The sequence below is a fragment of the Kryptolebias marmoratus genome, linkage group LG22 (assembly GCF_001649575.2).
Source record: "Kryptolebias marmoratus isolate JLee-2015 linkage group LG22, ASM164957v2, whole genome shotgun sequence".
Classification (NCBI taxonomy): Eukaryota; Metazoa; Chordata; class Actinopteri; order Cyprinodontiformes; family Rivulidae; genus Kryptolebias; species Kryptolebias marmoratus.
In genome coordinates this window covers 18,953,654-18,980,654 of record NC_051451.1, presented here as the reverse complement: position 1 = coordinate 18,980,654, position 27,001 = coordinate 18,953,654, and the positions used below count along the sequence as shown (strand labels likewise).

The following is a 27,001-nucleotide window of genomic DNA, read 5'->3' as shown; positions in this document are numbered from 1 at the left end:
CCCCCCCCCCCTCAACACCTCCAGGTCTCTCCTTTCAGCAGACTCCACCCCAGCACCTACACCCACTTCAAAACCCCCCATCCATCCCATCTATTAGAGTCCAGGAGAGGTATGCTCAGTCAGAACCCCCCACAGAGCTGTGGGACCTGACTGTTCGTCACTGTCCACTCTGAAGCGTCGTTCAGATCAATTGTCTCCTGTCTTCAATGTGTCGCTGGAGACATGACATGCCAGCTTGTTTCAAGGCCTCAACCATCATACAGGTCCCCGAGAAACCAGAGACCTCAGGGCTGAACGACTTCAGACCCATCATCCGGACCTCTGTAGTGATGAACGTCTGCTGCTGTCCCACCTCAAAGACATCACAAACGCTAAACTGTGATGTCTACTAGACTAAGTGTCTCTGCCTTCTTTCATTGTTGGAGACTGAAGCCAGTAGGACTTAGATCATGGGAGCTGCCATGTTGTTTTTTTGGGGTCTGTGCACTAGAGATGTGGGGCTCTAAGTCCCACCTGCTCCCCTGCATACAATTATGGTGGACATCTCCTCTTCTTTAAAGCATGAAACAACTAATTGCAGCTAAGTGTATCAGAGAAATGAATATTTGAACAGCAGCAAGGTAAGAACTATGTGAATCAACAAGGGTTAAAATGATCTAAAAAGTATTTTTATATTTTATCAGAACAATGTCCTGTTTGTTTGAAGGGGAGGAGGTTGGACCATAAACTTGTCCTGGAAATGGGGACGCTAGTCCAGTTTGGGCTTTAATTTCCAGAATCCCATAGTATTTCTACATAGGGATGGTAGTCTCACGCTGTTAAAAATAAATAATAATAATAATTTAAAAATGGCCCTAATCTCTTTCTCGTCTCTAAAGTGTATTGCAGTAGATTAAATCATAAATCTATAGGGCCAAGGTGGGTAGAAAGTAGGCGACGAAACAAACTAGAGTTGTGGAAGTATGCATGCAAAAACAGGCCATAAATTTTAGAACGTGGCCGCGCGGCAGCCTGGTCACGAGCACCCAGAATTCAGTGAGACTGCAACGGAAAATTCGACTATTTTCTTGCAATTTTCAGTTACCATTTATAGTTTCCTACAGCCGGAGCCAAATGAGATGCTGACTTATCTATTATTAGTTTGATACCACTTGCTGGGCTCCATAGAAAATGGACCTTAAAACACACACACTTGCACACACAGGGACAATGTTACCCAAAACAGCAATGACTTTAAACTATAATGACTACTTTTTGCATTTCTAATAAATAAAAATAAATAAATGAAGCCCCCATGCCTGTATGCATGCATGCACTATGTGGTTTGACACACGTGACTTTCTCTTCGAACCGCTTGGCTCGTGAGCAGGGAAGGCGGGACTTATCGTAGGAAAGGGACAGAGAGGAGGAGGAGGAGGAGGACGGAAGGAAGGGGGCTGTCAGAGCTGCGCATCTGTACGATCCGAGGCGAGGAGAGGAGAGACGACCAGGTCAGGATGAGGACTCTGGCGGCAGCGATGCATGATCCGAGATCCGGACGGGAGGAGACACCCGAAGCGCCGAGGTGGACCGATGAGGCGTGAAGGAGAGGGCTCCAACATGGAGGCGTAGCGACAGCAGCACACGTTAGAGGAGAGACCCATTGTAGCCCTGCATCATCCTCATCATCACCACCACCACCATCAGCATCCGTCCAACCTGAGCGGAGAGGAGGAAGAGGAGGAGGTGGAGGAGGAGGCAGAGATGGGCTCCCAGGTTGTGCAGACCCTGCGTCAGGGAGTCTGGGCATCTCTGACCGGGGGATGGTACCACGACCCGGACCAGAACAAATTCAACAACTGCTGCCACCTCTATCTGTGGATATTTCTCCTGATGCTGCCCTTGTCTCTCCATCTGGTGAGTTTTTTTTTTCCTCTCCACGGAGGAACGTGACGTTCAAGGCCGCGGAGGTGCTGGGAGGTGCACAGATCGCATCGCACTCGCGCGCACTATGAACAAATAGCACATTTACAGGAATCCGACAGCACTCTGATGTGGCTGCTGCGTTTAGAGGAAGAAAACAACAGAAAAACACAAACTGGAGCCCTGTCGCAGCAGTTTCGCTTGCCTGCAGAGAAGGAGCGCATGGCTGCTCTGGAGGCAGAGAGCATCAAACTGGGGGTTAATCTGCATCCCTTCCAGGGATCATGTGGGAACTGAATCCGCTGGCTTCCTGACTTTTCGACCAAACTTTGACTGAACACTAAAGCCCAGCTCCAGCTTTGATGCAGACATGAATTAAAGCTTTAGTCCAGATGCAGCAGATGTGACACTACAGGCTGTGGCTCCTGTGTTTTTAGAACTAATCCAGCCTGAATCAAAGTCATAGTCATAGTCATAGTCAAAGTCAAAGTCATAGAGCAGGCTTCACCTAAAAATTCAGCAAATATAAGCAGGTTTTTAAAACCTATCAAAGAATCGTTAGCTGTAATTTGTATTTCCTTGTTTTTTAATTGCTAATCATGAATATATATATATATATATATATATATATATATATATATATATATATATATATATTATAAATGATCTTTTAATGACAGCCATGTCAGTTTTCTTCTTTCATCATATTGTTTTTTCTTTCTGTGGCTGGCAGCTTCTCTTTGCAGACAGAAGCAAAGTGAAACTGTGAGTCAGACACAGGGATTACCATAAATTCCAGAAAAGCCTGCTGCCTAAAATGAATTACCACAAATGCAGTAAGACCTGCGCAGCCCAAAGTGAATTCCCATTAATTAGAGAACAGCTACATCGCTTAAAATGAATTGCCATAGTTTTTGCTAGAAAAGTTGGGAAGCCTAAACAAAATTACTGTAAATACAGTAAAATATGTGCAACGGATAGATAGATAGATAGATAGATAGATAGATAGATAGATAGATAGATAGATAGATAGATAGATAGATAGATAGATAGATAGATAGATAGATACCATCAGGATGTGCGAGTGAAACCATTTTACCCTCATATTGTTTTATTTATGATGACTTGAGTCTTTGTGCAAAGATGCAAACTGTACAAAATTTCAAGGAGAGACTCTTTCTTTCACAGTAATATTACCAGGCTGTAAATTTGCACCTTCAACCATCTCAAAACAACCAAAATTCTGTCCAGAAAAGTCTGCCTCATGTATCAGCTCGATGCAGATGCTTTGTTTGTAATCCTCCAGCTCTTTGCTCTGAGCCGTCTCCTCTTTCTGGGATCAGTAAACGTCAATAATCCCACCAATGATCAAATCAGATCCTAAGGTTTGCCGAGGCTGTAACATGCACTGGTGGTTATGTGACCCAGTGAATGCAAAGAAATGACTTGAGTCTAATTAAACCTTTTTACGTCTCTCTCCTCCCCTCCCCCACAGGCCCTGCCTCCTACCACCATGGCTCTAAGCATCTACTGCACTTCCATCACTGTCTTCTTCATCCTCATCAAGATGGCCAACTATCGGCTGCACCTGATGTTCGATGAGGGCGAAGTGGTGGTCCGCAGCCTGTCCGACCTCAGCAAGGCCCAGGAGAAGAAGAGTAATGCCTCGGACTCCTGCTTGCCAGCCAGCATCAGGTAAAGATGCTTTTGATTCTTAAAAAAAAACACACACACAAAAAGCACTGAGAAAGATCAATCAGAAGTGCCAAAAATCTGCATTTATCTTTAACAAAAGGGTCGTTTTGCTCCAGCTAATGCTCTGCAGGCTGGTCATTGTGAAATCTAGGCCAGAGGGCTAAATCCCTAAAGATACGACTTAATTATTAACACAAAAAGTACATTTTGGGCTCAGAACTCATTCTAGATGAAATGCTAACACCAAGTCCCTCTTTTAGCCTTTACGTTCCCTCTTTGTTTTTATTTTTTCAGATTGATTTCATGATCAAGTGTCTCAGAGTGGGTTACAGATTCTTAGCTTCATTTCAGAAGTCTCCCTTCATCCTTGTTGAATGAGCAAACTAATGTCAGTGACTTTTAGTCAATCTAATCGCTGTAACACACTGTGCAGAGATGAAAGAGAAAACCCATCACTTCCTGTTCTTTGTGTGACTGTGTTTCAGAAACAAACCTGCTTCATCCTCTGTATAAGTTTGCTTATTTTAGTAATAAAGACCTAAAACGCTGGGAAGAAGGAGCATGTGATTCCCTTTGAAAGTGAAGTACAGATAGACGAACTCCCACCTGACTCGGTGTCGTCACGGCTTCATTTCTCTCCCTCCGTCTCTCGTTGTTGTCTAACAGAAAGAGCAGCACTGTGCCTGACAGTGTTGCCATGACAACGCTGGCTCGAAAGCGTCCCAGCCCAGTGATCCAGGTGACGGTTAAACAGACTGAAACTGACCCGGGACTGATAGGGGTGGTACGTGAAGATGAATATTATACAGACACATTGCTGACCTCTTTAAGTCCCACACTGAAATTGTTTTTTGTGTTTCTCCTTACAGGACTGCTCAAAGTCAGAGGAGGTGAAAGCTGCAGAAGGTGATGCTGATTTTTCTTTAATTTTGAACATAACCCAAAAAAACGGCTTGGATAAATAGAAAACACAACCAACGTAGATGATTCCATTCTGCATATGGGACTTAATATTGCTGAATCATGGGCATCTCTTTGCAAGACGTTTCAACTAAACTGAATTATTACCATTTTCTCTCAGTGACTCATTCCTTTCTCATTACATTACTTGTGCTACAGCATCAAAATGACACACAATCTGTCATCCTTCATTTTCATTTGGAACCTAAACTAATTTAAGTAAAGAAACACAAAACTTTAACACTGAAATGTCTACTCCCAGTCAAAAAATTTGAACAATGGTGTAGGACAACACAGAAAACAGAAGACGGATTGTACCATTTGGATGAACAATGTAATCAGTTTTCTAGTTATATTTTAATCTAGGGGTTCATTTTGGTTGCTGTTACCAAGATAATAAACATGCAACCGTGTATCCCATAATATCCCATAGTTAGCAGATATTTGGATCTGAAAAAAAAAGGTTGATGCATCACAATTTGACTTTCAGGCTGTTAAGCCGTGCTAAGTTTGATTCGTACCAGCTGATTATTTCAAGAAAATAAAAATTTAGGAGCATTTCAGAAGCCCATTAAATGATCTATGAGCTGAAGGTATCTTGATTCACAGGGAGAAACATCTTCACCGATCTCCTATAGTTCTATCATAAAACCAAACTGCACCCAAAACAGGAACAAAAGGGTTTGTTCTGCGTCAGAGAGTGGAATCATTTATGCAGACGACACTTGCTATTATTTGCAGGAGCATTGCGGTCATTCTGATAGAAACATGCATAAACAGTACACACAGTATTGTTTAGAAAGATGCTTTCTGTTAAAAATATCCTGGATCAAAAAAAAAAATATGTTAAAAGACCTGTAGTGCAACACTTTTCAAACCATCAACTTTCTTTTCTGCAAACACTGATGCAGCAGAAAACTTGCAACCTACAAGTTAATCTGCCAACAAGTGATTAATATGGATGATTAAACAAAGCAAAGTCAGCTGCTTTTAAAAAGAAGTGACTAGTGCAATGCATCAGGTGTGTTTGTACAAATTTTAATAGTTAATAACCTCTGCCTTCTGTGCCCTAATTATATGAGAAGTTATGGTTTAATAATGTGTGTCACTGCAGTTTATCAAACAACAGTATTTTCAAAGAAGGGCTTTTTGGATTAAAGAGATTACAGTATGAGTCAAATAACCCAAATAAAATCAAGGTTTTCTTTTCACTTCAGGACAGAGTGCGATTGCTGCAGAAGAAAAACCCGCGGCAGGAAGTCCGAAGCCAAACCCTGTTTCTCCAGGTGATCTCTCCAGCCCCAATCCAGAGCAGGACACCCCGTTGCTGCAGGCCCAGCAGAGGACCCCGTCCTGGGCTGAAAAGGACAACGTGCGTCCCAGGTCTGACACAGAGACGGGGAAGGTACACACAGATGTAACTGAAACTGGAGCTGTGACAGAAGGAGTGAACACCGAGACGTCTCCCATGAGGAAAAATGGAGATGGATCAGAGGAGGGGAGGACATCGGACAAAGACCTCGAACTGGAGAGAACAGAGGAGACGGAGTTTGTGAATAAAGAGGCTGAGGACCGGGAGACAGCTGATGAAGGGTTGCCACCTTCCAAAGGGAGCGGAGATGAGAGTGAGGAGGGGAGTGAGGGGGCAAAAGAGCCCTCGGATACCAACAACTCACTGGAGACCCCAAAAGACGACCAGGATGAGTTCATTGACGTCCCAGAGTCTCCGGAACAGGTGAGCTCTGCAGACATACAAGAGCCGCATGTTGTGACATTTAACAGTGAACTTTGTTGGAATTATTTGTACATTCTGGACAGGAGTCTATCCTTCTCTCTTCTACCATGTTTCAGCCTAATCTGATGGAGGAGACATACTGTTCTGATGAGATTGAGGTGGTTCTGGTTGATACCTGCACTCCGGGTCCTACGTCTGCCCACCTGGACGACAGCGACACGGTCAAGATCATAATTACAATGAGCTGCGACCCTCAGACAGCTGCCCAGCTGGAGGAGCGGGTCAAGCAGAGCCTCCTGGAGAACGTACAGGTCAGAAAGGAAAAAAACGTCCAACGTTTGTTGTTAGTATCTGTGGTTAAATCCATGTGACGCAGCAAAAACTGCAGCCCTGAAAGACTTTCCTGAAATCTGTTGAAGAATGGATTATTAACTGAATTGTCGAAGTTGAAATAGTAAGCAGAACAGGCGCTAAAATGAGCAAAACAGGTGCTAAAAGTTAAAATGAGCAAACCCTAAGCCATCAGCTACCATGAGTAAATAAATGCTAAAATTAGCAAAACAGAAGCTGAAAGCTAAACGTAGCAAAACGGTTGCTAACAAATAAAATTAGCAAAACATTAGCTCAGAGCTAGATGTAGCAGAACCATAGATAAGAGCTAAAATTAGCAAGGCAGTCTCTAAAAGCTAAAAGGAGTATAAGAAGACAAAAAACAGAGCAGGTAAGCTGCAGAAATTTTCAGGGAACAATGTTTTTGAAGGAACTGAAGAGGTCTCAAAGGGGAACAATTTTGTTAATAAAGGTAAATAATTCAAAAAGTGCCATGATGTACTATTACCACTTAACCCAAACATCCTGATACATGAATGTTCAAAGTAGCACAAAGCAGAAGTGTTTTGATTGCAAATGGGAAAAGCTAAAACCAAGAAAACTGTGTGAGTGCTGAATTCACACAATAATAAATGATCCGATTTGCTCATCAGCTTAGAGAAAGTTTTTATTTTATTTTCATTAAGTTAAAGCCATTTTTATGTTCACTAAGGTCGATTAGCAATCATAAGTTTGAGTTGACTCCAAAAGTTAATCTCTTGTAGCTGTGCATCAAATGATTACTTTCAGAGAATTCCAATAAAATCCGTTTAGGGGTTGGTAAGGTATTTTGCTAACATGACATACTAACAATCATTGCTTTCACTTTCAGAGGCGGGGATAAAAATCTGTAAGGCTCACAAACTTTCGAGCACAGCACTGTAATACTCTCCTGCTTGAAGCTAAATGTCAAATCTCAGCGTGTTTTTGTTGTTACTTCTTGGCTGATAAGAGATCAACTGTGTACTGAGTTGGGAATTTCCTTTTTTTGGCAGTGGATGAGCAAAAACAAGCCATGTTTATAAGAATACTAGAAGCTTTTTTAATGCACCCTGTACGTCTCCAGATTTAAATAGTTTGAGGCGCTTCATTTGAGGGTGTGTGTGTGACATGTCTTTGTGTGTCCTGGAAGGCTCAGAAAGACGCGGGGGAATGTCACATCAAGATCCCCATCATCACCTTCGACTCCCCTGAGGAGGAGAAGCAGAAGCAGGAGGACGGAGAGGAAGCGAGCGGCTCGGAGAAGGAGGACACACCCAAACATCAGCAGACCACAAGCCAGAGTGAAGAGTTTCACTTATGTAGGGAAACGAGCAGTCCTGAGTCCTCCACGCTGCTGGAGCACCCGGATCCTGAGCAGGAGCGACACGGACTGCAGACGGACAGCACACCGAGTCCACAGCTGACAAATGACAACAGCTCATCGGGCATCGACGTCCACTCCCACCCTGACGATACCGACCCTCTGGATCCAAACGTAGACTCACAAGGATTCCTGCGTCTGCCACCAGCCGTGGGCCGCTACGGACCGGGCGGAAGGACCCACATCCGAGGACTAAGCATGGACAGCGGGAAAGATCTACTCTCAGAGCGATCACACAACACGGTACGTTCATTCCTGCTTCAGTCTTTGTTCTTGTAAACACCATCATGTGTAAAACGCGCTCACAAATATTTTATTTTATTTTTTTACATTTTATCAGGCCACTATGACCAGTTCCAAATCCGATCTGGAGGCCAAAGAGGGACAGATTCCCAATGAATCCAACTTCTTGGAGTTTGTTTCCTTGTTAGGGTCCCTCAGTTTGAGAGGGGGAGGTGGCAGCACACAGGAAGAGGAGAAGAAAGGCAGCAAAGAGAAACTGGATGCTGAGGAGGAAGGTTCATTCATCTTCTTTACCTAAACACGTAAAAGATAGAGCTGCAGATGTTTGCATGAGTAAAGTGTCAGCTTTGGTTTATTAATAATGGTTTTGCTCTCAGTGTTTGACCAATAAGGCATCTAAAGACAAATACCTTTGGTGACAAGATCTTACAGTTTCATAGATCATAACAATTTATTTATTTGTGTGAAAGCTATATATAAAGTATATTAAATCACACATTTAAAATGCAATTAAAACCACACAGTAAGTATAAAATATCAAATAACATTAAATCTAATGACATAGTTCAAGATAACCTGTTTTATGGTTGATTTCATAGTTCATACCTGGACAGACAGATCATGTCCTCTAAGTCCTATATATGAAAGTTTTATAAATAACCGACTCTAAACCATGCACGAATTTGCACACTTTGATCAAATCACCCCTAATTCTTCTATTTTCTAACGTTATTAAACCGATTCTGTAATTCATTTACTAGCTTTTTTGCTTCTGTCTCTCTCGCTCTAATTAAGGTTATTATATTATTTAAACCTAGATTTTTTTTTCCCTATTAGTCATCTCCAATGGTTGAAAAAATACAGCTTCACTACTTCAAATCACTACTTGGCTGTAAATTACTATAGTAAAGGCCAAAATGGTAAAACTGAGGCTTTGGTATGGTAGGGTAGAAAGATTTGGCTTTTTTATTCCGTTTATGGTCCTACAGCTTGTTGTGAAACCGAAATAGCAAGCAAAATACTGCGGAAAGTTGCAGAGAAGTGTCATTTTCTTTACTTCCGACAGCATAATAACAAAAGGAGTATTTCTGTTTTGTCTTTGCTCAGAAAATCAGAGCACAGCCACCAGGCCAGAGGCAACAGTGTCAGATACCAACGCTGAGAACAAATCAGAGCGGCCCAAACTGCCCACCAGCCTCCCAACGAACACGCTACAGGCCATCCCGCCCACACACATCCCGATAGTCTCTCCTGACAGGTACATGTCTGAAAATGCTTCTTTTTTGGTGTGATTTCCATGATGAAGATGAAGTCGAACCTTTTTTTTTTTTTTTTTTTTTTTACAGTCCGCAGACAGAGAAGGATCCAGACTACGATTCCCTTCCCTCTCAAACGTCCCAGTCTGAGAGCTCCATGCTGCAGGTCATCTGCAGACCCGAGGCTACTAATAAAGAGGAGGCCTACACCTTCCACACTGTGCACAGTAAGCACCAACCTGGCGGTAACGTATATGCCTGTAGTTTGTCTGTCTGTTAGCAAAATATCTCATGAAACACTGGACAGATTTTGTAGGCAGCTGTTAGCTTTACTGCTGCGACAGCTTAAAAAGATGAAATAATGTTTCTCTGGAACGGCTGCAAAACGTCCAGCTGTTTAGCCTGCCATGTTTGTCTGCAAAGCTAAATGGATGCTATGTATCAGTGTTCGCACAAACATGCCCCGTGAGCTTCCTGTCTCCGTCTGTGTGTTGTGTGATCAGGAGACAGACCTCGGAAACTGTACGCAGAGAGAGCCCTCAACCTGCCTCTGGGAGCAGAGCTCATTACCGGCAACATGTGGTATGTCCTTGGATCATTTCACTCCCCTGGTTTTTAGCTCCTTTACCTGCAGCAAGTCCTCCTTACCTGCTTTTTTTTTAATAATCCCTTCAACATCTACTTCTAAATGATTAATTCTGTCAGATTTGTTGTGTGAATGTTGATTCGGGGATCACACTACAGTTTTCCTGTTTTTTGCAGTCTAACTACTTTTGCACACTTTGTGCCATTTTAGCTGTTTGAATATCAAAACATTGAGCTCATTAAGGAGATGGGTGCTTTGACTTCTGGGTTTTGTAACTTTTATACATTTTTAAAAAAAAATCACTTTATTTACAAAGGTTTTCTTCGTAGAAATACATTTAGATCTTTTTAGTTCTTTCAGAAACGTTCTTTTTGAAATCTGCTTTATCACACTTCCTTTGTTTCTGTCTTCATATTCTACTTTTAGTTTTTAGATACCAGTGTGCTACTTTCAGCTATTAGCTAGTCTTTTGCTGCTTTCAGCTAGCTTTTTGCTACTTTTAGTATATAGCCATTCTTAATATTTTCAACTTTTCTTTCATTACCAGTACTTTTAGTTTTTGTCTAGATATTTGCCACTTTTAGTTAGCATTTGGCTACTTTTAGCTAACATTTAGCTGCTTTTAGCTAGTGTTTTGCTACTTTCTGGTTTTACCTAGACTTTTGCTACTTGTAGCTTCTAGCCACAGTTTTGATAGGTTTAGGTTTTAGCTAAGCTTTAACTGCTTTTAACTTTTAGCTAATTTTTTGCTACTTTTAGCTCATAGTTTGCCTTTTTGGTACTTTTGGCTTTTAGTTACCATTTTTTCTCCTCTTAGGTTTTAACTCGTGTCCTGCTCTTTTAAGCTCTTTTAAGCTTTTAGCCAACGTTCTGTCTCTTTTAGCTTTAACCACTCAGTTTCAGCTGCTTCAGCAAACCTCGGCTGTCATTCAGTTCTCAGCCTTCCCACCGCACGATCACGCAAGATGCACGCTCTCCAGCTTTTTGCGTCATCTCCTTCTGTTCCATCTCTGTTCGCGTCTTCAGCGACCTGCTGTCAACTTCTTCCAACTCGGAGTGTCAGGACGGCGTCGCGGGCGCTCACGCAGACTGCCCTTTCCAGCGGCGCATCATTCCCGCCCACAGGCTGCGACCGCGAAGGACGCACCCGGAGATCTTTCAGGTGTCCCATCTTCTGTTCGCCTTTTCTTCTTCAAACGATCATCTGTGATCCCCTGAGGTGGTGAGCTTAAATCTGACATGTAATTTGTGTTTTTGTGCACGTGAACCAGGAAGAGGACTCCTTGGACGAGTCGTCGGAGACGTCCACGCAGGAGAAGCCCACCAAGAAGATTTATTACAAACTCCAACTGTTTCCTGGAAAGTGGATCAACATTTTGTACGACCGACTCACCCTGCTCGCGCTTTTGGACCGGTGACTCATACTTTAATCGCTTTTGGAATTCACTCTCACAATGAGGTCTATTGTGATCACCTAGTTTTCCTTTGTGAGCAGGTTAGGAGCTTCTTCCACCTGCGCAGCCACCGCTCGGACCCATTTTCTGCCTTTTGCATGTGTCGTTTTCCTAAAGGAACCAGGACGTTCTGGAGAATGTGGTTGCGATCATCATGGCCTTCCTGGTTTCCTTCCTGGGCTTTGTGCTCCTCAACCATGGCTGCTTCAAAGACTTTTGGGTCTTCCAGTTTTGCCTGGTCATCGCCAGCTGCCAGTACTCTCTGCTGAAGGTAAACCGTCCACAACACACACTCACAAAATCTTTGCTTGAAGCTTTGGCATCATGAGTCGTTAACCCTGTTTGTTTGCAAAATATCTCATGAACCGATTGATGGATTTTAATGGAACTTTCAGAATATAATCACCAGATGACAGTCAATATGCATTTCTTCAGGGAATGCTAGGCCTTTAATGTTTTCTATGCTTTCATGATATTTTTAATAAAATGTAGCTCAGTGCCGGCTTCTTTTGGTTTTATTTTTCAGAGTGTTCAGCCTGACGCAGCATCACCAACACATGTGAGTTTGTGTCTTTGTTATGACTTTAATAATTATTTAGCTTTTCTTTATTAACAATGAAAATTAGGAGCTCTTTGGGTCATGTTCATCTCAAAACTCAAATTAAAAGCATGCATCCAAAGGGTTGCTGATTAGATGTCCTTGATGAGTGGGTGTTAAACTCATTCTGATTCTCTGTACCTGACGTTGAATTCTGTCTCCAGGGCCACAACCAGTTGGTTGCTTACAGTCGAGCAGCCTACTTTTGCATCTTCTGCGCTCTGATTTGGCTCCTGGAGCAGCTGCTGAGGAGGAAGGACCTGCCTGTTTCCACTCTGTACGGAGTCACCATCATCTGCTACGACATCCTGCGCTTCGCACGAGACCTGCTAGTTGGTGAGCGGGAACGAAAGATGAGAACGACAGCGCGTTTCTTTCATGGTTCTGCAGCTGCTTTTGTGCAGCACGTGTCTTTAGTGTTCACGATGGGTATTGTCTCCAGAAATAACAAGAAATGTGGGTTTGTTTTGCATCTACAACAGGTTTTACCTACTGCTTCCCTGTCACCTTCCTGGTGGGCCTTTTCCCTCAGATTAACACTTTCACCATCTACCTGCTGGAGCAGATCGACATTCACTTCTTTGGAGGAACAGGTTAATAACAGAATTTTAGATTTAAATACATCCAGGTGGGTTGAGCTTTCCAGCTGCTCTTGTGGCTTTAGTTTGATCCTTGTTTGTCTCATGTTCCACTTTTTAGGAACTGAAAACTAAAAAGCTCATCAGGGCATGGATTAATCTGATTTTTAGTTACAGCGGCTTCATGTCTTCATGCTTTAGATGTTCCTAAATGCTAATTTTAAAAAACTAACAAACAACAGATTATATGAATTTGCAAATCATTGATATTTGGTCATCAAAGACACTATGAAATATAGAAACAACAAGAAAAAAACCAACTCCTGTAGTTCTGGAAGAAGCAGAACATTAGATAAAAGCCAAAAGTAAAAAAAAAATAATAAAAAAAAAATGCTGGCTAAAAGAAGCAAAGTCTAGCCAAATCAAAAATCAGGAAAAAGGCTAGCTAGAAGCTAAAAATAACAAAAGCCTAACTAAAAGCTAAAAGTAGCAAAGCGCTAGTTAAGTTACAAAAGAAGACAAAAATAGAACAAGTACACTGAAGCAAAAAGAACAATGTTTTTCAAGGAACTGGAGAGATCTCAGTGGATTTCTATGAGGAAAATATTTCTAAATGAAGGGAAATATTTTTGAAAGTAGAAAAGTTACAAACCCCAGAAGTTACAGCTCCCGTCTCCTGAATGAGCTGGTTTTGATATACAAATGGCTAAAACAGCACAAAGTATCCAGAAGTAGTTAGATTGCAAAACAAATCACAGAAAAATGAAAACAATAGTGTGAACTCCCACTAATCCCACAATTAGTGCATAAATTGAAAATGGACTGTAAATGGGACTGATTTAAGATAAAGGATGGAAAATAAACCCCCTCATTAATCCAGCACCACTTCCCATCAAAACCTGCTCTAATCTCTGATCCAACATGGAACCCACTGACAGTCCCATATTTAAGGCCATGTATTGTAAACCCTAATACATAATATGTAAATCAGCTGACCTTATCTTGTAACTGCGTGTGTTTTTACCCCCCCCTCTGGTGTAATGTGTGTATCCCAGCTGCTACGAGCCTCATCTCTGCCGTCTATGGCATCCTCCGCAGTCTGATCGCTCTGTCTCTGCTGTACGGGTTCTGCTTCGGAGCGCTCAAGGTAAGAAACCAACGAGCAAAGGGAAAAAAGAGGAAAGGTCTGACGATCTACTGTAATAATCCCTGTTGTGTGTGTGTGATCACAGGAGCCGTGGGATGAGCAGCACACCCCTGCTCTGTTCTCGGGCTTCTGTGGCCTGTTGGTCATGTTCTCCTATCACCTGAGCCGACAGAGCAGCGACCCATCTGTGCTGCTGTGAGCTGAAGTTATTAGGCACGCTTTTAATTCTCTTTTCTCACCGGTTTTGGGGAGAAACGTCCAATCAAACAAATGTTCTCTTTTACAGATCCCTGATCAAGTCAAAGGTAATGCCTGCCCTTGTGGAGAGCGAGGAGGAAGAGGAGGAGCAGGAGGATGCAGAGGTTAAAGACCCGCTGCCGGAGAAGCTACAGAACTCCATGGTGATTCTGGATGAAGACGTTTAAGTGACAGATGTGTTGCGATGATGCAGTTTTAGTTTTGTACCAAGTCCCAGTGACTCCTCTGTGAACAGTCCTGCCCAGAAGCACATTAGCACATCAGCTCACAATAATTATAGTCAGGCAATCAATAGTCATAATCACTGTGTGCCTGAGAGCAGGCAGACTGCAGTAAATGTTCTGATGAGAGTGAGATAAAGCAGCAAATCTGCTCTGATTACTGTATGTGCTTACAGAGAATCACCCAACGCAAACCTCTCACAGCCTGTCACAGTATTAGTATTAGTACTGTTACAATATCAGTGAGGATTGTGAACTTTTCTCTGGCTGCTTTGTCTTTGATCGCTGGGGGGAAAAAAAAAAAAAAAGGAGGATCAACAAAATCAGGCAGGAATAATTACACGGCTGAATGAGCCAGAAAAGTGATGCAGATTACGAGTAATTGCAGCTCTGCCTCTTTCCTGAAATCTGCAGAAGGAGATCCTGCTGTCGGACGTTGTCGTGTGCTCCGTGGCCTACATCCTGACGTTCGCCATCACGGCGAGCACCGTGTTCCTCTCGCTGAAGGTCAGATTCTCGCTTGTTTCCCGTCTCAGATGTTTTGGCCCACTTGTTCGTCTTTCACGTGTGTTCCCATTTTCTGACGTCTGCGCAGCCGTTCGTGACCATCGTTCTGTACGCCCTGGCCGGGACGGTGGGCTTCGTAACCCACTACCTAATCCCCCAGCTGCGGAAGCACCACCCGTGGTTGTGGGTCTCCCATCCGGTTCTCAAGACCAAAGAGTACTACCAGTTTGAACCCAGAGGTTTGCATCCCTGCTGTACAAAAACTGTTCATAAAAACAGGTGATATAACAGCTATATAGGGATAGAAAGTATTGCTGATTTAGCAGAGGTGCCCTTACTTTTCTTAATGGAAATGGTTTGCCACACATTTATTGCAGTTTTTTCTCATAAATCTTCCTGAATTTGTTGACCTTGTAGGCTGAAAGCATTTACTTTCACTGGAAAGATTTTTTTTTTTTGCTTACTAAGATGTACGGCTTTGAGAACCCCTCTTCTCGCCTGTGCTGCAGAGGACGCCGTGCTCATGTGGTTCGAGCGTCTGTACGTGGGGCTCCTGTGCTTCGAGAAGTACGTGGTGTACCCCGCCATCGTGCTCAGCGCCCTCACCAACGACGGCTTCGCCCTCAGTCACCGCAAGAAGCTGGGAATCCAGTGAGTGGAGACGCGTGCCGCCATACCCCCCCTACCATCCGATCGGCAGACAGTCGACGCTCAGAGTGTCTGTGCTTCTGCTTGATTTCGTTCCAGCTGTGACGTTCTCCTGACGACCATCGCTGGACTGAAACTCCTGCGTTCGTCCTTCTGCGACCCGAGCTTCCAGTTCCTCACGCTCCTCTTCACGCTCATTTTTTTCTACTTCGACTGTCCGCACGCCTCCGAGAGCTTCCTGCTGGACTTCTTCGTCATGTCTATTGTCTTCCACAAGGTGAAACGAGTCAAACTAACTTTGCTCGAAGGAATCCATACCACCCACCGCCTTGCATGCTCTGCTGGTGTTCAAAGTACGTGCTGAGGACGACTCTCAGCTACTACCACAACAAGTTTTGGCTCAACATGTGACGGGGTGGGGTGGCTTTGGGAGTCAGTGTTGTGGTATGTTTGACAGACATGCTGAGCGTCAGTTAATACTAACTGTATTTACATACCGAATTATTGTAGCCCTTTTTAGGATAGTGTAAATTGTCTCATAAAATGACAATTAGATGTCAAAAAGTACAAACAACCCCCCAAAAATCAGAAAATAAAGTCTTAAAGTACATTTTTTGTGTATTTATGTATATTGACTCCAATGATCTGAACTGAACTTCAGCTAAAATTTGACTTCCCAAAACTTGTTTTTCTTTTAAATAAACATATTTTTCTGCAATCATGATAAAAAAACTAAAAAGACTCTTTCAGTTTTGAGGATTTAAGTATCAAAATATATTAATAGATTGCTTCAGCAGGTCTTAGAATTAGGTACAACTTTGGCGTTAATTGTTGAAGTCTGTCATATATGTCTGTTAGCAAAATATCTCATAAACCACTGGACTGATTTGATTGAAACGTTGGCTGCACATCTACAACTGATTTACTTTCAGAGTCAGTCTGATTCATGATGGCCGCCACAGCTGACTAACCTTACCAAACACCAAAATGGCTATAGCTTAGCCAGTTGTACAGATACTGAGGTAGGTTTTGGTTTGGTAGTAGCTGAGAGTGAGCCCCAGGACATACTCTGAGGGCTAGGAGACTGTAGAACAGCTTTGTTTGAAACCTTGGCGTGCAGTGATATGTGATGTGTTCCTTCAAGGAATGCTAGTTTTTATTACACACTGTTTCTGCAATCTGGCTTAGTATTTTTAAAATAAATATCAACACACCGTAGTATGTCACGTGCAGACATATTTATGACAACTACGTAGACTGAAAAGGGGTGTTTTTACTTTTTAGCATTATTCTAAGTGATCACAGAGAAATTTAAACAAGTCATGCTTCACTTTAACTTGCATTCACTGCAGACTGTTGTTTTTTTCCAGATGCGTGAGTTGCTGCTAAAACTCCATTTCATCCTGGTTTACATCGCTCCCTGGCAGATTGCCTGGGGCAGCGCTTTCCATGCCTTCGCTCAGCCGTTCGCCGTGCCTCGTATCCTTTCTCTGAGGCCCACCGGCCGGTCAGTCTGAGCACGCGTCGGCCGCCGCTTCTCTTTCCTTGACCCGCGTGTCCCCAGACTCAGCCATGTTGCTGCTCCAGACTCTGGTCACCACAGTCTTCTACATGCCGCTGGCTCCTTTCCTCGGGAGCGCCATCTTCATCTCCTCTTATCCTCGGCCGATCAAGTTCTGGGAACGGAACTACAAGTAAGGCCCTCTACCGAGAACGGGGGAGTCTGGGGCCAGTGCCTCCAAAAACAAATCATTTTGTCTCAATTGTGAGACCAAACGGACAAAATCCTTCTAATTATTACACAAGTTTGTTTGTTAAATGATGCAATAAAATGACAAACTTCCTAAAGCTACCTTTTTTTAAATCCAAGTCTAAATATAGTTGGTAATAACCAGGATATCACGATGAGGTTTAAATTGTAATGTTCAAGTTAAAAATCCTCTCCGTCCCTCCCACGCTCACTAAAAATAACAGCTCCTGCTCCCTTTTTTAGTTACTGATGTGCGTCTCGCTCAGAGCCGTCCAAAAATACTTCTGCAGCTTTGTTGTGCAAACTTGCTCAGGACTATATTTAGAACTGAAGTGAAATTCCCGACTTTAAAGATGGCTGACGGCCTCCCCTCAGTTGGGGTGAGGCGTGCAGGTGGACGCAGTGATGCGTTTAGTTTCAGGTGGGTGGAATTGATCTGTAATGTTTCTTTAGGTCCAGAAAACGTTGATCTATGAAGGATAAATATAGATATATTTATATATATATATTTTTACTGTTTTTGTCTTTTTTTGCAGCACAAAACGCATTGACAACTCCAACAGCCGACTGGTGTCCCAGGTGGACAAGGAGACAGGTTTGTCCTCTCAAACTACAATAACATCATTTATACACTGCTTATACGATATAAGATAAGATAAAATAAGATAGCACAAGTCATAATTTTGTGACAGAATCTCTTCGTTATCATTTAAAAGTAATTTTTTTTTCTTTGGGGTGGCAGAAATTTCTAAAAATAATTAATTCCACAAACCAAAATATCTACCTGATATCAAAGTTTTGATTGAAGTGTTTTGTTGTTTAGTGGCAGAACGCAGTGTTTTTCTTCCTTTTCCTCTCCCAGGCTGTGACGATAACAACCTGAACTCCATCTTTTACGAGTACCTGACTCGCTCGCTGCAGCACTCGCTGTGCGGCGACCTCATGCTGGGCCGGTGGGGGAACTACAGCGCTGGCGACTGCTTCATCCTGGCTTCCGACTACCTCAACGCCCTCGTGCACCTCATCGAGATCGGCAACGGCCTCGTCACCTTCCAGCTGAGGGGGCTGGAGTTCAGAGGTGCACTTTTTCTTCCTTGTTGAATTATTGACGAGGCGGCTGAGTTCCTTACTGGTGGCTTCCGTGTCCGCCCGCCTCAGGCACTTACTGTCAGCAGCGGGAGGTGGAAGCCATCACGGAGGGCGTGGAGGAGGACGACGGGTGCTGCTGCTGCGAGCCGGGTCACCTGCCTCACATGCTGTCGTGCAACGCTGCTTTCAACCTGCGCTGGCTGGCCTGGGAGGTGATGGCCACCAAGTACCTGCTGGAGGGTTACAGCATCAGCGAGAACAACGCCGCCACCATGCTGCAGGTGTACGACCTCCGAAAGCTGCTCGTCACCTACTACCTGAAGGTAGGGTAGCTTTCTAGTCTGAACCAGGAAGGGATGTGTTCCTACAATGAGAAGCACACACACAGCAGGGTGTCAATAACAAGTCTGCTGTCTTATGTTTGATAATAAGGAGCTAAAGTCAGCAGCCATATCCCTCTCCCCCCCCACCCTCAGAGTATCATCTACTTCCTGGTCCACTCTCCCAAACTGTCCACCTGGCTTAAGGATGCCGCCATCCAGGAGGCGCTGCAGGCCTACACCAAGTGGCACCACATCGAGCGCGACCCTCAGGTCTTCAGTGCCAAGATTGATGAAGACTACGTGCACTGCCTGCAGGGGGTGACTCGCGCCAGCTTCTGTAACGTCTACCTGGAGTGGATCCAGTACTGCGCCGGGAAGATGGAGACGGTACAGTATATCACCTGAGTGCATCGCTGGAGAAAACACAACAGGCATTAAAGTTTTCATTTTGGCCCACACACGTCTGTCCCCATGTCCATCCAGCCAGCGGACAGCGATGAAGACTCCCCACTGGTGACCCTGTCCTACGCTCTCTCTGTTCTGGGGAGGAGGTCCCTCGGGACGGCGTCTCACAACATGTCCAACAGGTAAACAAGAGCAGCACAGATGTGTTTACATTTCATTACACAGTGTTGTTTTCCTGTTTATAGTCACTTTATCTACTTCAGCATTCTTTCAGTTATGTCAGACTTTTAGCTGTCAAAACATTCAGCTCATTCAGGACATTGCAGCTAAGACTTTTGGGATTTGTAGCTTTTATACTTTTGGCTTTAGCTTCCATTATATGCCTGGATATTAGCTTTAAGCTACTGTTTTGCTATTTTTTGTTATTTGTCGCTGTTTTGCTGGTTTTCGCTTTTATCTACTGTTCTGCTAAATTTAGGTTTTAGCAACTGCCCCCTTGGTTTTAGCTAATGTTCTGATAATCTTAGCTTTAAGCTACTGTTTTGCTCATTTTAGCTACTTGCTACTATTTTGCTGGTTTTTCATTCAAACTGCTGATTTGCAGGTTTTAGCTTTCAGCTGCTCTTTTGCTAATAACTTAATTATCAAGTCTCAGATTTTGGGTTTGAATTCACCCTGAAGGTTTTTCTTTGTTCATTAAAACTTTTACTTCAGAGCCTTTGAGGAAAATAAACTAATAAACTGAAGTGTAATTAGATCTAATTCATGCTTTCTTTTTCTGTATTTCTCACTCTCCTTTCTTCTGCTGTAAACTGACAGCATCTAAACCTTCTAAATAGTTCATATTTGAGGAAATACGCCTTCAGGATTTGTTGTAAATTATGTAATCTAATCCTAAAATGAAACAAAAGCGCACAAACATCACAGTACAGCCTTATCATCTTTTATGTGGCTGAAGTTTACTTAGAAATGTACAAAATAATGCTATTTACAACTACTTAACTCCAGTGCCCAAAGTTGAAACATGACTTGAAGTTACGTTTATTTTTCTGCAGCTGCAAAGATCCGCCAGAAGAGGGCGCCAGCAGCTAAATCCTGAAACATTTCTCAAATATACTTTTGTCCCTGCAGTGAAACTTCTTGTAGTTTTTTATGTAGTTTGTATAGAATAAGTGCCTCACAGATTTTGTTTTTCTTGTGTTATTCCTCCTTGTCTCCCTGCACCATGAAGCCTGGAATCCTTTCTGTACGGGTTCAACACCCTGTTCAAAGGCGACTTCCGCATCGCCACAAAAGACGAGTGGGTGTTTGCTGATCTCGACCTCCTGCAGAAGGTGGTGGCCCCCGCAGTCAGAATGAGCCTCAAGCTGCATCAGGTAAAAACCGGCGGCTGCGGCCTCACGCTGTAACTCTGCCCCGGAGTGTCCGGGAGGTCTGTAGAGCTTCATGGTGGTCCATCTGCCCTGCAGGACCACTTCACGTGTCTCGAGGAGACGGAGGAGGCGTCCATCCTGTACGAAGCCATCACGAACTACAGCAGCAGCCTGGTCATCTGCCACGAGAGTGACCCCGCCTGGCGTAAGGCCGTGCTGTCCAGCCGCGACACGCTGCTGACCCTCAGGCACATGATCGACGACGGCACGGACGAGTACAAGATCATCATGCTGTACAAACGCCACCTCAGCTTCAAGGTCATCAAGGTAACAGATGGAGGAAAAGTTTAGCTTTCAGGCTGCATCAAAAACCCCATGACGGTGGACAGCCAAAGTGCCAGACATCTCTCCTGTGGCTCAGTTTGGATGATGGCCTTTAGGGTCTGTTTAATCAGCTTTGTAGTGTGGGCAGAACATGGCAGGAAATGTGGCTCCAGCTCTGCTTGTTTGACTGAACACAAGTGTGTTTCCAAACCTCATCACTGACTTACTTCTTTCAGATAAATTGCATTTTTTGAAAAGCTATGCATGCTTTAAAACTCTTGAGATGCAAAAAAAAAGAAAAAAAGAAGTGAATGTAGTAAAGGAGGGCTCCATAGGGAGAATCTTACTACTTTAAAGTATAAAAAAGTTTAATTTTAATTCAGTCCAAAGGCGGTTCTAGGATTGAACCTTAACGGGGGGCTCAGCCCTCAAGGATGCCATGACGTCCTGTTAGGTCCCTTCAGATATTATCAAACCCTTCAGCACCTTAAAGGGATAGTCTGGTCATTTTCAAAGTGATGTTCTGTCAAAAAGTCATCAGTAGTTAGGACCTTATCAGCCATAGAGCACAGAGTACGGAGAAAGAGGCAAAAGTCTTCATCCAGGCTAACGAGTAGCCAAAAGAGTGCCACACTTTTATTGTTTTTCAGGCTTAAAAAAACAGCTCTTTCTCAAAACTGACACACTGGCATGAAAGAAGACAACATTAGCTGATGTTAAACCTCTGCACTTTTTGTGTGACACCGTTTGTTTAGTTTGTGGCTGCTTTCCTCACCAAACATCTGTGTTATTGCGCTAATATATGTGTAAATGGATGAAGACTTTTGCTTCTTTCTCCATACTTCGTGCTCTATGACTGACGTCACGGCTAAAAGTAATACCTATTGCTGAAGTAGAACATCTCTTCAAAAATGATCAGACTACCCTTCTGATCTGAAGTCCTTCCACACACTGATAATACACATTATTGTACTCTCAACTCCTAAGATTCAAACTGCTCAACATTAGGGGAGCAGATCAATATTACTCTCAGGAATCTCATTAAATATAAAGCGTATAACTGAGATCAAGCTCTCTTTAAGCACTAACTACCCACAGCAAACTGCTCATTTCCACACTTTTCGTTTTTCCAGGAGATGTCAGATGTTTTAAGAAGCGTTTCCTCCTGTTCTGCCTTGTTTACTTGAACTGCTGTATGATCTGACCTCCTCCCCGCAGATCAATAAGGAGTGTGTGCGTGGCCTGTGGGCGGGTCAGCAGCAGGAGCTGGTGTTTTTACGGAACCGGAACCCGGAACGGGGCAGCATCCAGAACTCCAAGCAAGCCCTGAGGAACATGGTGAACTCGTCCTGCGACCAGCCGCTGGGATACCCCATGTATGTCTGAGTCCCAGCTCTGCTGCCGCGTTGTTCAAGTCAGATGGACGGCTCGATTTTCAAAGCTGGCCTTGGCGTAAAGTGCTCTCGAGTCTCCGCTGCGGTATGTTTAACAGTCTGCTTGACTGATGGCGTTCATGTCCTTGTTCTTCAGGTACGTGTCACCATTGACAACATCATACGCAGGAACACACCGTACGCTCCGCAGCATCGGAGGAGGGGCCTTAAGCCTGGATGCCATTCGCTCCTGGCTCTGCTCTAAATGGCTTCGGTCAGTATATGTATATTTATATATTTTTCCTCATGAGGCTGTAAGTCTTGTCATTCTTGCCTGCCAAGCTTAGCCTTCCCTGAAATTCTCCCTGTGACCGGATCCCACAGCGCTCTTAAACAGGCACAAAAAAAAAAAAAATACTAAACTAGAAATACGTGCAAAATATCTTAACTACATTTAAGAGTCACTCCTCTACAGCATATTGTTCATAGCATCTTTTTTTCCCTTTTGATTTTATTTTATTAGCTTTTTTTTGCTCTAAAACAATTTTTTTTAAATCACATAGAATTGAAGCAGTTTCTAAAAAAACAGCAGAAGTCATAAAGTGTCAGACTAATTTTTGTGTCTCTGAAAGCTTCTGCCAGGACAACAAGACGCATAAAAAGTTCTGCTAACACAGATGATATCACCAGCATGATGCTCCCATTTGGCTGGTTATGTTTCAGGATAAATCTATCTGGATGAGACTGCTCTGATCTTGTAACGCTCTGGCTCCCTGCAGGCGGACTGAGTGCTTCTCTGAGGATTTAGAGATATTGACTGGCAGTGATGGAGAGGGACTTCGCTGCCGACTTAATGTCGTTTTAAATACATGTGAGAGTGCGCCCGAGAGGAAGAGATGGCTGGATTACAGAGGGAGGGGACAGCCGAAAGCTTTGACTTTTTCTGCCGCCGGAGCAGCTTTACTTACATCACTTTTTGCTTTCCTTTTTTTTTTTCTTTCATTCGACTCTGCATTTACTGCTGTAAATCAGCTAACAGTTGCAACTGTGCAGTTCTTCGTTGGGATTCTGAAGGGATAAATTGCCCTTTCAGATTAAATTAGGCTGGTGGTCCTGCTTCATCGGCCTTGATTGTTGGAGCTAAGGAGATGGGTCGTTGCTCATCAGTCAGAACACGTTTAGCTACATTAAGAGGAGCGCACGTACGCTGGCACGGTTACGTAACACCGCTCACGCTCAACCAGACGGGACAGTCAAAGCTCGCTAAATTTTTGATGCCCCTTCGAATCTCCGGCACCGACATGAACATGAATAAATAAATCCGAGCCCTGTTTGTGTGTGTGTGTGCGCTGCAGGGTGCGCAAAGACAACCTGACCAGCTGTAATAACAGCGGCACGAACATGGAGGACGTGGACTGCGCCGCCGCCGGTTCGTCCTCGCTGAGCCATAACCGCCCGTCCTCCGTCACGTCCAACAGCCTGAGTCTTTACCAGAACCGGGCCAGGACGACGCACAGCCACAGACACCACAACACAGGTGCACAACACACACACACACACACACACACACACACACACCTGTTTCATTACTTTTGCAGAAAATAACCAGAGGGGTGTATTGCAAAGCGAGATTTCCCAAGATTTCCCAGCTACGTTGAGCCGAAAGTCAGTTTTCTGTAACATTTCTGCCTCCAACTAGTTGCCAACAGGCTTAAGAAGGAAAATTTGTTCACTTTTTTCTGATCCTAATGATCTCCCAGATAAAAAAGTCAGACTTTAACAGTATTTATATGTCATCATCACTCATAGGGGTTGATTAAATGATAAAATTTTGGCAGTTTAATTGTCAAATTCAATCACAATGTTTATTCAAGGATTTAATTTCATTTAATCACTCAATCTATTAAATACAACTACAGTAAAAGTAAGTAAAAATCTTTGTAAAAGTCTTATTTTAATTAACTCGAAGGAAGGAATGGCTGAACAGTGGATTTGGTAACTATATTTAGCCTGTTGTGCAACACTTTAGCTCTGTCTGAACTACCAACTGGAGAGCGCTGCTAATTAAACATACTAATAGAATCTTTATTCTTTCACTGACGACATTAGCACAGACTTTTATTTTGTAAAATATTTCTTCTGAAAGGTACGATTTGAAGTAAGGGTTCTGATCAAAATATCTTCATTCCTCGTATTTTGGACAACACAGAGATTAACTCTGAGTGTTTTTGTTGTCTTTAGGAAGGAGGGAGTATCGCAGCCGGTCAGTGCAGCCTCAGAGTCAGCGCCCCCCCGTCAGCAGCCAATCAGGTCCCATCCTGGACTCGGGCTCCAACCATGGGCTCGTCCAGCGTCTGTCCAACAGTCAGCTGTCCTTTAACACATCCATAGCCTCCATCTTCTCTCAGGTACGCACGCGTGTTGTAGCGGCACGGGTCGGGAGGTGCGTTTTACCTGAAGAGGAACGTCCTCTTTGTCTCCAGGTCCCTCGTCTTTCAGGAGCAGGAGGGATCGGCTCGCAGCTCCAGGCGGCGCAGCATCAGCAGCGCTCCAGTCAGGTGGGACCATCAGACACCGCCGCGCAGAAACCCTCCCACCTGCCAACGCGCCGGCTAACTGTTTGTTCCCGTGTGCCGTTTCCTCCCCCGCCCTGCCCCTCAGGTTTCCTCATCCTCCTCCACCCTCAGCCTTCTGTTCGGGAAGCGCAGTTTCTCCAGCGGCCTGGTGATCTCCGGCCTGTCCGCCGCCGAGGGGGGAAACACCACCGACACGCAGTCCTCGTCCAGCGTCAACATCGCCATCGGACCGTCACACCGGTCCGGCAGCAGAGCCACGCAGGTAGGACTCAAACCAGCAACCGCTTTCCTCCAGGTCACACAGACATAAAAACTTATCTTTGTTTTAAGAATAAAAAAGCTAAAACGTCTCGTTGGCGGAATCCATTTTTGATGGATCAAAGCTCTAAAGTAACCAATCTGTTCTTCCAAGCTGCGACCCTTTGTTGCACTAACTTATTGGAAGAAACTTCCTAAAGTTGACGCTCGAGACGCTGAACTCACTGCCAGCCTCCTGCTAAACGTCGCAGGGAACTCAGAGGTTGACAGCTGGAGAACATTTCACGTTTGAAGCTTCTGTCAGAAAATCTTTCACGCTGTGAGACAGTTGCGCAATCTGGATCGCTCTCCCTGAGAGCGGCAGCGACGCTTACAGCAAAAGACGCAACGTTAGACTCCCGAACAGACATCGTTTCATAAATAAGCATGTTTTTTTCATCACTTCGGTCGATGATCTGACTCCAAGGGAGTCTCTTCAGTCACTCGCAATTTTCAGCTTCTCCCCATCCTTCAAAATGATGAATTTAGGAAACGACAAATGATGTAATTCATACACGGGCGCAGACATAAAGGGTTAAAATGACACAAAAATCCTAAATGTTTGCTCCTTTGTACGGAGGCAACACCCCCCGCCTATATTGGTTGTTTGTCCTTCATTATTTCTTTCTGCAGGGAGAAATTCCTCCACAACCTCCATCGATCTCTGTTCCACCTTTCTGACCTACGTTGACCTTGGTGTTGTGTTAAAAGATCTTTTAGAATGACGGTATTCAAAGCAGCGCTGCTATTTTTAGACGCCTCAGGATCAACCTTATCGTCTTCTTTCTGTTCTTCTTACTGACTCCCTCCGTTTGACTCCTGACCTCTCATTTACGTCACGTTAATGTTTCTGGAAGTGTTACACAGCAGGCGAAACAGCAGCCAGTTCTCAGGGTTCCCAGGGATTAAACGGACACGCACGTTAAGGCGTCCGCTTGAAAGTTGCTCCTTGTTGCCACAACTAACTAATCTTGACTTTATTTTTCAGATTACGAAAGAGATGCTGGTAAAAAAAAAGAAAAAAAAAAAAGGTTTCAGGTATCAGAAAACTGACGCAGTATTTTTATTTTTATGCCACTAGTCTTTTAAATTTCTGACCCAAAAACCAACATTTGTGCACCCTTCCTCATTTTTATTTTTTTGTTTTCTTTTGTTTTGCCCCCCCCCCCCCAGTGGACATCAGAGCCATACGAGAGCATCGACGCGACCGACTCCAACGCCGCCACCACAGTGAGAGACGGCGCGCAGTCGAGCGATCAGGGCTTGAGCCAGGGATTAGACAGGACCCAGGAGGAGTCCCCGTCGACGGCTCCGGAGCCAACTGATCAAAAGACTGCCTGAGGAAGACGAAAAAAGCAAAAAAAAAAGACACGTATATTTACAGGAGTGCCCGTACACAGAGAGGACTGTATAGAAAAAAAACCATTTAGCGTACCTACAGAGGATTGTATGAGAGAGAGCACCCATGCACACAAACCTGCCTTCTCCCCTCTCCTCAGCATGTGGTCTCATCTTGTCCGAATGTAAAGCCTGGAAAAAAAAAAAATTCTTTGATCCAAGCTGATCAAATAAATAAGATTTTTGAATGTCGTGGCTTTTTAAAATCTACAACCATATATTTCTTCTCCGTGTCAGGAGGGGATATTAATATATTTTTGTGAAAAGTACTTGATTTTCAGACATAAATATTCAACACAGTGTAGATTTATGTAAACGCTAGTCTGTAGAAGTGATTAAGATGAAATGAATGTGTTTTAGGTAACCCTTCAGTGCTTTAACAGATACAAAGACTAATGCGCTGTGAGTTATCGTTTCCAGAATACCTCTTATGTTCTTGTTCATGTGACTCCTTTTTGCCTCGAAGACAAACAAAAAAAAAGGGAGAAATTGTTTAGACCTACTACTATAGACTTGTGATGAATGCTTTTTCCCTCACGAGTGTCTGGCACAGAAAAAAATAAAAATGATGAA

The 27,001-nt window shown here is 43.8% G+C and overlaps 1 protein-coding gene across 1 annotated transcript; it reads left to right on the top strand.

Annotated features, from left to right (window-relative positions):
• Window positions 1-1,400: 1,400 nt before the first annotated feature.
• Window positions 1,401-26,616, top strand: pcnx2 (pecanex 2). The gene is made up of 40 exons (XM_017431346.3): window positions 1,401-1,896; window positions 3,398-3,597; window positions 4,264-4,381; window positions 4,467-4,503; window positions 5,775-6,292; window positions 6,409-6,603; window positions 7,794-8,267; window positions 8,365-8,542; window positions 9,375-9,525; window positions 9,614-9,750; window positions 10,027-10,105; window positions 11,136-11,271; window positions 11,381-11,523; window positions 11,681-11,834; window positions 12,090-12,122; window positions 12,326-12,497; window positions 12,644-12,754; window positions 13,795-13,886; window positions 13,972-14,081; window positions 14,173-14,287; window positions 14,780-14,872; window positions 14,961-15,111; window positions 15,382-15,523; window positions 15,620-15,797; window positions 16,891-16,999; window positions 17,085-17,214; window positions 17,807-17,865; window positions 18,133-18,348; window positions 18,429-18,682; window positions 18,836-19,069; window positions 19,166-19,269; window positions 20,319-20,463; window positions 20,557-20,787; window positions 22,003-22,160; window positions 22,315-22,431; window positions 23,513-23,694; window positions 24,399-24,565; window positions 24,641-24,715; window positions 24,819-24,995; window positions 26,204-26,616. Exons 1-40 carry the CDS (start codon window positions 1,744-1,746, stop codon window positions 26,369-26,371), a joined length of 6,396 nt encoding a protein of 2,131 aa, XP_017286835.1. The 5' UTR covers window positions 1,401-1,743; the 3' UTR covers window positions 26,372-26,616.
• The last annotated feature ends 385 nt before the right edge of the window (window positions 26,617-27,001 follow it).

Bases quoted from the DNA above. Each gene is read 5' to 3' on its own strand.
- pcnx2 (XM_017431346.3), top strand. From the start codon at position 1,744: ATGGGCTCCCAGGTTGTGCAGACCCTGCGTCAGGGAGTCTGGGCATCT. The intron at 9,751-10,026 runs GTAAGCACCAAC...TTGTGTGATCAG, and splicing joins CACCTTCCACACTGTGCACA to GAGACAGACCTCGGAAACTG. The intron at 22,432-23,512 runs GTCAGTATATGT...TGTGCGCTGCAG, and splicing joins CTCTGCTCTAAATGGCTTCG to GGTGCGCAAAGACAACCTGA.